This window comes from Girardinichthys multiradiatus, chromosome 11 (assembly GCF_021462225.1).
Source record: "Girardinichthys multiradiatus isolate DD_20200921_A chromosome 11, DD_fGirMul_XY1, whole genome shotgun sequence".
In the NCBI taxonomy this organism is placed as follows: Eukaryota; Metazoa; Chordata; class Actinopteri; order Cyprinodontiformes; family Goodeidae; genus Girardinichthys; species Girardinichthys multiradiatus.
This window is the reverse complement of record NC_061804.1, coordinates 36,826,264-36,839,287: the sequence shown is the minus strand read 5'-3', so window position 1 is coordinate 36,839,287 and position 13,024 is coordinate 36,826,264. Positions and strand designations below refer to the sequence as shown.

General features: G+C 37.9%; 1 protein-coding gene across 1 annotated transcript; it reads right to left on the bottom strand.

Moving 5' to 3' along the window:
- Positions 1-533: 533 nt before the first annotated feature.
- On the bottom strand, positions 534-6,614 carry LOC124876770 (organic solute transporter subunit alpha-like). The gene is made up of 8 exons (XM_047379765.1): positions 6,313-6,614; positions 5,955-6,106; positions 5,696-5,769; positions 3,766-3,924; positions 3,474-3,585; positions 3,238-3,384; positions 2,283-2,388; positions 534-2,191 (listed from the first exon to the last, which is right to left on the bottom strand). Exons 1-8 carry the CDS (start codon positions 6,386-6,388, stop codon positions 2,031-2,033), a joined length of 987 nt encoding a protein of 328 aa, XP_047235721.1. The 5' UTR covers positions 6,389-6,614; the 3' UTR covers positions 534-2,030.
- Between the last annotated feature and the right edge of the window lie 6,410 nt (positions 6,615-13,024).

Here is a 13,024-nt window from a genome sequence, read left to right as displayed (position 1 = left end):
CTGTGTCTTACCCTCTTGTTTGAGGGTGTCAATAGTGGCCTTCTGGACAGCAGTCAGGTCGGCAGTCTTACCCATGATTGGGGTTTTGAGTGATGAACCAGGCTGGGAGTTTTAAAGGCCTCAGGAATCTTTTGCAGGTGTTTAGAGTTAACTCGTTGATTCAGATGATTAGGATCATAGCTCGTTTAGAGACCCTTTTAATGATATGCTAATTTTGTGAGATAGGAATTTTGGGTTTTCATGAGCTGTATGCCAAAATCATCCGCATTAAGACAATAAAAGACATGAAATATTTCAGTTAGTGTGCAATGAATCTAAAATATATGAATGTTAAATTTTCATCATTACATTATGGAAAATAATTAACTTCATCACAATATGCTAATATTTTGAGAAGGACCTGTACACATCCAAGACATAGGCTGCAAATGTTGCCTCCAAACCAGACAAATAACAGAAAAAACTATTGAAATATATCACGCTGTATTAAATCCTTCTGCGGTTTACATTTTGAATTGAATTCCTGAAAACAATAAAGTTGTCAGAAATCATTTATTTTTTTAAGACACACTTGTAAGATGAAGAAAAAACAGGAGCTGTGATGCACTGGAGCCATTGCAGCGTAAAAAATGTAATAATATAAAGGCATTCAAATGCTGCCCTGCAGTGAAGTGAACAGATATGATACAAGCTGTAAACTTTAATGAACAAATATAATAATATAAAATTCATCACTTTATCAGGACTTTTCCCACTTTAATACAAAATGAGTTGCCATTTTAGATCACACTTCATCAGTGCCATTTCTTTTTCTAACACACTCTTCTCATGCACATAACTAAAAATAAATGTGTTTGTTTATATTCTAAATTTAAAAAAAATCTCTGCTTCCAGGAGATTCTTCTTGGTAAATACAGCTCATTATCCCTTCATCTTTATCTAAGAGAAATGTAAGAGGAACGTTTGTGGAATGAATACATGAGGCACAAGAATCCAATAGATCAATCTGATTGGCCAACAATACCCCAGTAGCTGTTTTTGAGGTAGTTTATATGGCTCTTTACCCTGGGCAGCATGTCCTGGGGGGAGGCACCATAGGATCTTAAAAAAAGAACATAAAGTCAGCTGTACCCTAAACATGTTTCCTTTGCATAAGCACTGTAAGAATATATAGCTACAGTAGATAATAATGCTGTAGTTGGTTCCTGATCCACAGCTTTTAAGTCAGTTACTAAATATAAGGCCTATTTCACAGTTTGTTTATTTTAATTTTATAATGTAGCCCACATTTAAACAATACCAGCTTAGGTCCAGCTGAGTCTGAGACTAGCATTGAACAGATACATTTCTTTTAGTTCTTCGTTTCTGATAAGTTACATACTGAAACCTTATTGGGGTTATTTCAGAATAGTGGTCATTGGGGGAGTGGGTGTGTGCTTGGTTATACAAGGGTCAGGGATACTGAAGAAGGGGCTTGCCCCTGGCTGCATTCTTGCAAAACCCAACACAGCCTTACCCAGTGCTGAACAGCAAAGACAAACTGCAGAGTAGTGTGCTACTGTGTTGCATTTTTGTTTCCAAGGCAACTAGTTTGGTTCCTGTGCAAGGAAAGCACGTTATACATTTGAATTACGTCAACACAAATACAAATGGGGAACTATAGAAAAAATGATTTTCAACAGTATACATATGCTTTGTCAGTTGATAACTGCAGAAGTATGTTTATTTTAGGTAACTCTAACATGTTGTTTAGGACACTCTTCAGGACTTGTCTTGGGCCAATATGTTGTATTTATGAAAAAATAAACTTCCATCAATTAAATATACTAATATTAACAAACTAAAAAGGGTTCACTGTGAAAGGTACCCTGTAAATAGTTTTTTAAAGTTTAACAAAAGGGTACCTCGATAAATAATAAGTACCTTATCCTTAAACGACATCATAAGGTAAAGTACATTAATAACCAATTTCCTAACGTATACAGTTATATCTGTTAGAGAAAGTTGTTGACATTCTCTGTTTTCTTCTTTTACACATCATGTTCCACGAGGGCAGTCTGCAGGGCTTCTTTTTCGTTCTGCTCATTGTCCTGCTCCTCAGAGGGAAGTGGGTCATACATGCGACGGTACAAAGACCGGGTGACGAGGCTGATGATGAACATCTCCATAATCAATAACTGCTGACTTAACACTGCAGACAATAGACACGGTAAGGAAAAAAAGACATGATATGAGTTGTAATATTTCAGCTAAGGTGGCTGAAAAACAGAGTTGTTTCTTACTGGATCCGCGAGCCCTAGAGGAGAAGGGAGGGGCGCAGGCGATGATCCCGTTAAAGGCCAGGATGTTGATGATTGATGTCTGCAGCTGGCTTAGTACAAATATAAGCTGAAAAGCAAAAAAGAAAATATTCATCAGATAGGCATGCATGAGGAGTCAAAATGTTTACTGTATTGTAGCTCTTAAAATGTATACAGTGTCTCACAAAATTATTCATACCCCTCTCTTCCACATTTCGTCACATTATAACACAGCAAGCATGTGGAAGAGGGTGGTCTGGTCAGAGGGGACCAAAATTTACATTTTGGTCTATATGTGGGTGGGGAAACTAACATTACACATGGCCTAGAACACAGCATCCCTATAGTGAAACATGGTGGTGGCAGTATAATGCTGCAGTTTTGTTTTAATTAGACCTACATGGCAGCTAGTTAGAGTTGATGGGTAGATGGATCGAGTTAGGTATAGAGTAAACCTCAAAGAAAAGTTGTTAGAGATTACAAAAGGATTAGACCTGGGGTGGAGGTTCACCTTCCAGCTTGAGGGTGACCCTTAAAATACAGCCAAAGCTGCATTGGAATGATTTCAACTCCAGATATGAATCCAATAGAGAATCTATGGTAAGTCTTAAAATTGTCTGTTTCAACCAATCTGAGTTTGAGCTGTTTTGCAAAGAAGAATGAACAAAATCAAAATATTTTTTTTAGATTTATAAGGATTCCCCAAAATGCTTGCAGCTGTAACTGTATGAAAAGATGTTCCTACAAAGTATCTACTCAGTATTAACTTTGCTATACTTTTCTCAATTTTCTTACAGAAACATGTAATATTGGGGGCATATTTCATTATCTAGCAAAAACAACAAAACTAGATCTTTTAAAAAGCTTACACCCAACCTTTTTTCTACACTGTAATGAAGTATAGATCAATCATAAGGAGTTTGATGTGTTGACTCACTTGGTACATAGCGTACTTCGGAATAATTTTCTGACTGTGTAGAAGGGATTTAATGTTCATGAAGACGATACCAATAGGCCAAAGGGAGATGATGGTGAGAACACCCATAAACAATTGGATCCAAAGGGTTGCACCAGTGACCTTTAGCTAAAAAAAAAAAAAAGAAAAAACATGCTGAGATGTTCACAAGATTTTTTTTTTACAAAAAGGTGAAGAGAAGCAATTTAAATTCTTACATCAGCAGGATTAAAGATGCCATTTGTCGAGAGAATTAGAGACAGGACAGAGATAACTGTTCTTAGGATTGCATTCTGTAAAGATCCCAACTTCAGCAGGAATAACATCTGTCTAAACAAATGCAATGGAAATAAACACCAAGATTATTGCCTGCAGTAGGAACATATAATCAAGTCAATACAGAAAACAACAGCTACTTTAAAAAAAATTTAAAATAAAAATAACTTGGAAAAAATACATTAATAAGGCTTTAACATGAAATAAATAAAAATAATAAGAAAAAAAGATCACCGTGTCACTTGTACTCGAGGAATACAGGGGCAGCAGCAGCAGCAAGGTCCTGTGTCGATCCTGAAGGTTTTACTAGAAAACCGTTGTAGAAAATCGCTGGCGCCTCCAAGCTCCTCAATCAGCAGAACCAAGAACTTATACACCACAACTGCATAATAACTACAAGAAGAGTTCATTTAGAAACTATTGCATAACCATAGTCAGAATTGAATTGCCTTCCCCCTCCAATTGGCCATGAGGACAAGATGAAAACATGTAAGAATGAAACTCGTTTATTTAATTGTTATAATGAACATTAAACGTTTGCCTCATCAACTGAATTAAAACAATCTCTTCTTCTGAGTGCAAATAAAATGGAAGATCTGTGTACCTGCACTAGTATATGTTCTTTTACTTCTGCTTTATAAACAGCACTGTATTTTATTATTAATTATTGTTTTTAAATGATTCAATGCACAGAAATCAGGGATGAAAATAAAGCCATGTGCATGAGGCAGAAGTTAAAATAAATGCAACGTTGTGGGAAGTAAACATAAAACAAATTTGCATTTAGAAAAATGAATGTATTTCTGCTGGTCATCCAAAACTAATAAACATCAAACTAGGATAAATTAATTTAAAAATAATCATCTTCAACAACATGGCAGTTACTGTCAATAAATCCTCTGATATGTTTAAATTAAAATAATTATGCAGAAAAAAGTGGTTAAAATCTCCAGCAAAAACTGCTAAACACAAACATTGTTTATTTATTGAAAAACGATATTGTGCTCTGCTTACTATATCTATTGACCTTGATGAAAACAGAATCATCAGTTTTCTACAAAAGAAGCAGCGGGAGTTTTCTGTTCTGCATGTAGATTGAGCTTTGAGCTTTGTGTGTAATGATTCATCAAACAGTTAAAATTATACTATGAACTCCAGGTGAGGTATTTCACTCTGCGGCCATTAACCTTATGTAGTCTTCAACCAAGAAATACAGTGTTAAAAAAACAAAACAAAAAAAAACATCTGCAGGTGTATAAGCAAGCAGGGTGTAATCTTGTATTCTTTTCATCCTTCTTTTTCTCCTCCACTCTTTCCTCCTTTTCTCCCCTTTTTCTCCTATCTCTCTCTTTTTTGAGGTTTTTTTTTCCTTTTCATTTCAGTCTCCGTGTCCGTAACAATTGAAATATTCCCAAAGAAGTTTATAATAAAATTTATTTTATAAATATCAAGCAGAGCTTTAAAGCATTAGCTGTGATGCTGCTTGTGAAAGTGAATCTGTTGGGCAGTTTCTTGGCACTCAGACAACAATTCTGAACGATACTCTGCCGGACAGGACACAGTAAAAAAAAAAAAAAGAAATACAGTGGCCGACACCAAACCTATGTTTAAGAAATGCAGATTGAAGCTGATCTCCTTGGACTGTTGTGTAAAGGATTAAAGTAAATCTGAGGCAGAGGGGCTGCAGATAAATCCAGGTTCTAAAACTCCCCAACATTATGGACAGCCCATCTTAGTGTCACGCCCTGGAATTTCAATAATAAAACAAATGACTAAGAAAGTAGTTGTGCACTAACTTCCATCCAACAGATCTATAAGGGGTCTATATAGGTTGGCAACAGGCTGAAAAAGAGCTCCAGAAAGGACTGTCCACTGGTGGCAGATTTGTCCATTTAAACTGCTTGTACAACTCTGGGTAAAAGAAAAATTGGACCCAGTTGGGTCCTAAATGTGATGCAAAATTAAAGGTTTTTTTTATTCCATTTGAGGCCCAGCTAAAACCAGCATGGCGCCAATCTGGTTTTGCCTATATGAGTTGTATTTAGTCAACCCAAGTGGGTCCCATACAAGAATCCTATTTTGAAACCAGGCCCACTTGGCCTGAACAAAACTCTTATGGGTCCACATAACCATGTTTGGTAGGAGTGATGGAGAGAAAACACACCAGTTTGACATCATGTCTGTGATCATGGTGGCGCGGGGAACCCATATTCCAAAGCAGGCCATGGTGCCGAGGACCTGAGACACAAAAAGTAAAGTATACAAAAAAATATGTAGCACAGTATATGCAGTACTTTAATGTTTTGTTTTTGGTAAATCTGTTTTTCATGCTTCAGGTCAAAATTCTGTATCCAGTCATCAAATTTCTGCTTGGTTTACACTTAGCAGCAACTTCTAACAACAACTGAGTCCTGATTGCTTACTGGTGCACCACCACTTATCCAGATGATGGTTGTCTTCTTGGGATAGGGCAGCTTTTTGTAAATGAATGCACACTGCTCCAGGTACAGCAGCAGGGAAACGCAGGGCATGAGGGTAAGCATAAAATAGAGGCAAAAGCGAAAGACATCGAGTTCTGGTGTAGAGAAAAAGAGAAACGGAAACAGTAAGAGGCACAAGGAGGTTGGATTATTTATCAGTACACAATAAGTGGATAAGATAAGTCATTAGCATCAGAGACTAATAAAGGCCAATGTTCAGTCAGTGTTCATGTCATATGCTTAAAGGGATTGATAAGAAAACATAATCAGCAAGTTGGATGTAGTAATGTGGGTCACTTACGCTTAATCAAGTCCATAGTCAGTGGAGGATCCTGTAAACACGTTGGATCGATGGTGCTTTTGAAGGCTTCATCCATGGTGGCCAGGTCTTCTTAAAAACTTACTAAATGACTACAGCTTGGAAAAGAATCAGTGGTAAATGTAAGAGGCAATCTGATGGTCCTTTTACATTGCAAGAGACAGAAGTAACCGCAGTTGCCCTTTTCGCTTCAGGTGACTGTGATGGAGTGAAGACGAACAGCCTATAGCTAACAGGTTGCTTATTCATTCACAGTCTTGAGTCATAGTAATTAAAGAAACATCAACGGCAGAGTTATAGGGAATAGGGTGAGATAGAGCATTAAAAGGAGGGTTGGACTTTGACAGGGTGTGCTGATTCCTCACCTGAAAATGTAAGAGTTTAGAGAGATAATATAATTTTTCTTTCTAGCATTTTACAGCTCACGTTTGTTACTCTACAGTAATTTGGTGTCACATTTTGTTGACAACTTCCAGTAGATATTAAGTTTAAATTCAGGCTTTTAGCTGGATTCTTAAATGTCTCAGTAAATATCAATAACAGGGAGGCAAAATGCTTAAACAGGGAACAGAAAAAATAATTTTAACATTTTGCAACAAGGGAAGCTGATTACTGCAAAATCTTGGATTATGTATAAACTGTCACTCCACTTTCTATTTGTGGCTGACACTGAGGCCATTCACCTTATCTGGTTGTTAAGTTTGTCCTGTTAACCCTTCTTTTTTCTTTTTACAGAGAAAAGGTCAGTTTAACACATATTTTGTCAGTGAAAATTGTGAATGACTAAACTATTATTCTTAAAGTTGATGTTCAGATTAAACAACGATCTTGGTCTGTGTGTACCTCTCAGAAGGTGGGACGCACCATTTTGAACCAGTTGTGATCCAGCAAAGACTCACTAAAACCCAAATACAGATCACTACAATAGTCCAGTCTAGATGTAATAAAGGTATGGATCATTCTCTCAAACTCCAAGAAAAGAGCCCTCATTTAAAAAAAACTGTCTCTGACAACTGCAATTGTTTTTTCAAATAGAAAAGCGTTTACACAGCGGTCTGACATTTATAAGACCAATGTTTTGTTCGTTTTAGTTTTAGTAAGTTAAGTGACAAGCAACAGTCCTGTAAAGACATTCAAGGGAGCATTCCCCATGAGGGGCAAACAGATGTGGGATTCACCAGAATAGCAGTGGAAAAAACAACCTGTTGCTTGTTTAGGATTGAGCACGTAAAAGAAAGAACAGAATTTGGACCAACAGCCGAGAGGAAACTTTGACTGGATGACTTGACTCAAGTCAGACTTGAGTCACTGATTTGATGTGACTTGGTTATATTAAAAAAGACTGACGACTCAACTTTGACTTGAATACCAGTGACTTGTGACTTGATTTGGCTTTGAACGTCTTTACTTGAAATGACTTGATGCTATCATTAAAGTCAAACATTTACCACTCAAATAATAATAGTAAAAATAAAATATTGATCTGCAACATTTGTTTCCTCACATCATTAACGTTTTCCTCCTCACCCCTACCCTTCCACATAGTAGGAGACTGTCACTAAACTTTGACTGAGAGAGCAGCAGTTGAGGAAAAATGACTCTAAGGGTAATTTCATTCCGGTTTCAAAGACTGTGAGGTTTCCAATAAAACAAATGTGGTGCCATGTGTAAAATATGTGTCTCAAAGCTTACTGATGGAAACACAACAATGTGGAACTTTATTCAACATTTAAAGTGACACTAATAATGGTAAGTCAAAGTTACATTACACTGAAAGCTAAAGCCAGCTTTCGAGCGAGCATCTTTTTCTTTAATTTTTCTATGGACATAACGGTTAATGAAGCTGAGTTTGTGCAGGTTTTCTATGTAAAATTAATCCAATTTCAGTTGTTCTGCATATGCTCTTTTTACAGATTGTAACACAGTCAATAGTTAACTGCGAGATTGCCACTTTATTTTTCCATTATTTTTATTCGACACACAGTGCACAGTCAGTGAATTACTAATGCTTTTAAGTCTAAATACAGACATTGATTTGTGGTTCAAATGTGTACAATTTACAAATGCTACTAATGAGCATCTTCATTTACGGTTTAACTATTTTGTTACTTTTTTTACACAATATTTAAAGATACATCATCCAAATGTAAGGAGTAGAAAACATTTATATTTAAATAATTAATTTATTTTACATAAATAAATGTAATATAAACATGTACCAAGCTGTACCGTTTGAACCAATAGGAAAATTCAACTGCAGTAGCTACCATTCAGGCCAAAGAGGGAAGCCCTGAGACGGTTTAAGGACAAATATTGCAGAATTAAACAAGTTTACATGAAAACGTAAAAAGTTGCACAGTAACATAAAGTATTCAGTACTTTGGAAAAGGCTTAAAATTATTCAAAACCATTTGATCAAGGTTAGTTTTTTTATGTAAAGCTACTGTCATGCTGTTTCCTACCTTGCCATGTTACTGACATATTGAAAAAAAAATAGGTGACACAGGTCTAAATATGAGGAAATGAATTGGATTTTGCGGAACATGTCTACAAAATCGTTGGTATCCTGTCTTAGCTGGTGATTATATTACAGTTTGTACGCTACAATGTTAAATGAGTAAGACATTGATCCTGGGGCATTATTTACCAAAGGCAGCCTTTCTTCCTACACCAATGAAACAGAAGGTAGATAGGCAGTAGTGTGAGGTGGTTTAAGAAAAGACTTAACATTGGTCATCACGGTGGACACCTTTACTAAACAGGCTTAGTCCTTGACGTCAAACATATTTTACATGTATGTGACAACATGCAAATTCTGCTGGCCCTTTTTGTGTGGTCAAAACAATATCACCTCAGGGAGAATCAAGTAATTTAAGTACTTACAATTTTATCTTCCTTTTTTTAAATAAATCATGGCACAACCTACAAGGATACCTACACCACCAGCCACCTACTTGGGCTCTCATGTGTTAAATGTATTGACAACTGCTACAACTGTTGTCCCATCAGTCAATCATAGCCCTTTTTACATAAACTCCAACACAAAGAAATTTACTAAGAACAAAACAACCCCCAACCTATAAGACTCCGTAAAAAAAAAGGAAAAAACCCTATTCAGTAGAAATGCACACATGCACAATGATCACTGATATGGTACAGAAACCTAATAGGCATTTTCCATCATAGATGCCAACACATCTTTAAATGCAGTGGAAAAATTCTTTATCATATGAGCAAAAAATAGATACAAGAAATATATGTAAAATTAAATACATATATAGGTCTTTAAAAAAATTGGCAGGACAAAAAATTTTATTACTTTCATGCCTCTGCTAAAATCAAAATCAATCATAAGATAAAATGACTCGTATTCAAGTCATGGTTAAATCTGACTAAAAACATGATATAATTACAGGTCCTTCTCAAAATATTAGCATATTGTGATAAAGTTCATTATTTTCCATAATGTAATGATGAAAATTTAACATTCATATATTTTAGATTCATTGCACACTAACTGAAATATTTCAGGTCTTTTATTGTCTTAATACGGATGATTTTGGCATACAGCTCATGAAAACCCAAAATTCCTATCTCACAAAATTAGCATATTTCATCCGACCAATAAAAGAAAAGTGTTTTTAATACAAAAAACGTCAACCTTCAAATAATCATGTACAGTTATGCACTCAATACTTGGTCGGGAATCCTTTGGCAGAAATGACTGCTTCAATGCGGCGTGGCATGGAGGCAATCAGCCTGTGGCACTGCTGAGGTCTTATGGAGGCCCAGGATGCTTCGATAGCGGCCTTTAGCTCATCCAGAGTGTTGGGTCTAGAGTCTCTCAACGTTCTCTTCACAATATCCCACAGATTCTCTATGGGGTTCAAGTCAGGAGAGTTGGCAGGCCAATTGAGCACAGTGATACCATGGTCAGTAAACCATTTACCAGTGGTTTGGCACTGTGAGCAGGTGCCAGGTCGTGCTGAAAAATGAAATCTTCATCTCCATAAAGCTTTTCAGCAGATGGAAGCATGAAGTGCTCCAAAATCTCCTGATAGCTAGCTGCATTGATCCTGCCGTTGATAAAACACAGTGGACCAACACCAGCAGCTGACACGGCACCCCAGACCATCACTGACTGTGGGTACTTGACACTGGACTTCTGGCATTTTGGCATTTCCTTCTCCCCAGTCTTCCTCTAGACTCTGGCACCTTGATTTCCGAATGACATGCAGAATTTGCTTTCATCCGAAAAAAGTACTTTGGACCACTGAGCAACAGTCCAGTGCTGCTTCTCTGTAGCCCAGGTCAGGCGCTTCTGCCGCTGTTTCTGGTTCAAAAGTGGCTTGACCTGGGGAATGCGGCACCTGTAGCCCATTTCCTGCACACGCCTGTGCACGGTGGCTCTGGATGTTTCTACTCCAGACTCAGTCCACTGCTTCCGCAGGTCCCCCAAGGTCTGGAATCGGCCCTTCTCCACAATCTTCCTCAGGGTCCGGTCACCTCTTCTTGTTGTGCAGCGTTTTCTGCCACACTTTTTCCTTCCCACAGACTTCCCACTGAGGTGCCTTGATACAGCACTCTGGGAACAGCCTATTCGTTCAGAAATGTCTTTCTGTGTCTTACCCTCTTGCTTGAGGGTGTCAATAGTGGCCTTCTGGACAGCAGTCAGGTCGGCAGTCTTACCCATGATTGGGGTTTTGAGTGATGAACCAGGCTGGGAGTTTTAAAGGCCTCAGGAATCTTTTGCAGGTGTTTAGAGTTAACTCGTTGATTCAGATGATTAGGTTCATAGCTCGTTTAGAGACCCTTTTAATGATATGCTAATTTTGTGAGATAGGAATTTTGGGTTTTCATGAGCTGTATGCCAAAATCATCCGTATTAAGACAATAAAAGACCTGAAATATTTCAGTTAGTGTGCAATGAATCTAAAATATATGAATGTTAAATTTTCATCATTACATTATGGAAAATAATGAACTTTATCACAATATGCTAATATTTTGAGAAAGACCTGTACATGAAAAGAATAATGAGAAGTGTTTAATGAAAGATGTTTTGGATTTATTTAAAAAAATCTCCATTCTCAGCCAGGTCTCCAGCTTATTCTTGCATCAAACATCAAATGAAGGATTATTTATTTAGGCAGAATTTGGCTAGAAGTTTGATGGAGATTTTCTTTTTTTTTTTTTGATTCGATTAAAGTCTCATGAATAGTTCAAAGTCAACAACCTCATTGAAAATCAGTTCAATCCTGTAAGACTCACAATGAAAAGACATACAGGTGGCGATTGGAGAAGGTTATTTACAAATATTTTTCTTTGGTGCTCAAACCCTGGAGGAAGACACAAACGCTGAGAATGATGAGAGCTTGAATGAACAACTTATGAATTGAATTAGAGATGTCTTCCCCCTGGGATCCAACTGGTAGTGGAGTGGAGGCCTGAGGAGGTAGGGAAATCGGGAGGAGCTAGGAAGCCAGATGGTGGAGGTGGGGAGGAGGAGGGTCGCAGCTCAGCTGGAAGAGCAAGTTAGTCCGTGAGTGAAGATATTTAAAGTGGAGCCTTGGACGGTGATTGGCTGAAGAGGAAATGCAGACTCGATGCTGATTGACTGGAGCGGGGACACAGAAGAGGAGGTGAGTCTTCCAGATTGAAGTTTAGTCAAAACTCCATAATTGTTTATTTAAAAATGTTACCTAGGTTGCCAGTGTGTGTAATTTAAATATGGACTAAATAAATAATCATTTTGCCATAGTTTGCATCCAAGGTCCTAATAAATTAGTTTAATACTCGTACTTGTCGTCTTCCGCTTCATACGGAACTTCCCTCTCTCTATAAACCTCCTCTGGCTCCTCCGCGGGCCCAAGACATTTCCAGGCCAGCCGAGAGACATAGTCCCCTTTTCCATTGGCTCGATTTGGCCAGCCCAGAACAGCTCGGCACGTTGTGTGTTGCATTTCCATAGACCTGCTTTTGCTCCGTTGAAGAGAACACCTCCTGGAGGCGCAGCTTTAAAGCATCATGTGTCATGCTGCATAACAACGAATGAAACACCCAACCGCCAATGTAAAGAAGAAAAGACCGAAACACGTTACAAAAACAAGAAGTAACACGTCTATTGCCTGGGGATTAAATCTGCTGACTGCATTGACAATCAGATTTGATGAGTAGGATTTTGACATCTGTTTTATTATTATTATTAAAGATTTCACTTTCCCTTTAAGAGACTTGGAAAGATTTAAATTAGGTCCCATTTTATTTCTAATAGTTGTTGCCTGTATATTTATTCAGCTGCCGCTGAATATTGCAGTCTCTGATCGCCAGAAAAGCTTGCACCTCGTCGTTGCTCCAAGGGGTGACTTTACCGGATAACTGTGCAAACTCCATAATGTGTTTCTCTCACTTGCTTGAATGCACGTTTGAAAATGTCGGTCCTGGTCGCCTCTTATGGCTGGCCGCGCCCACGGCCAATCAGTGAACATCCGTTGGTTCACGTCACGTACAGTACCGACTCAGCCTCGCTTAGCACTGCTAAGAAGGAGGTACCAAAAAAGTAGGTACCGGTACTGAAATAACAGTAATGGAAATGCTCAAGAAGCAAGCCGAGTGGAGTCGAGTCGGGCCAGTGGAAAAGGGGCAATAGTCCCTCCAGCATGTTCTGGGCCATCCCCTGGTGGGAGTGCCTGGA

Coding starts and splice junctions, on each gene's coding strand:
- LOC124876770 (XM_047379765.1), bottom strand. CDS start 6,388: ATGGATGAAGCCTTCAAAAGCACCATCGATCCAACGTGTTTACAGGAT. Junction 3,925..5,695: donor ACAGACATGATGTCAAACTG/GTGTGTTTTCTC, acceptor CTCTTCTTGTAG/TTATTATGCAGTTGTGGTGT. Junction 2,192..2,282: donor CTCTAGGGCTCGCGGATCCA/GTAAGAAACAAC, acceptor TATTGTCTGCAG/TGTTAAGTCAGCAGTTATTG.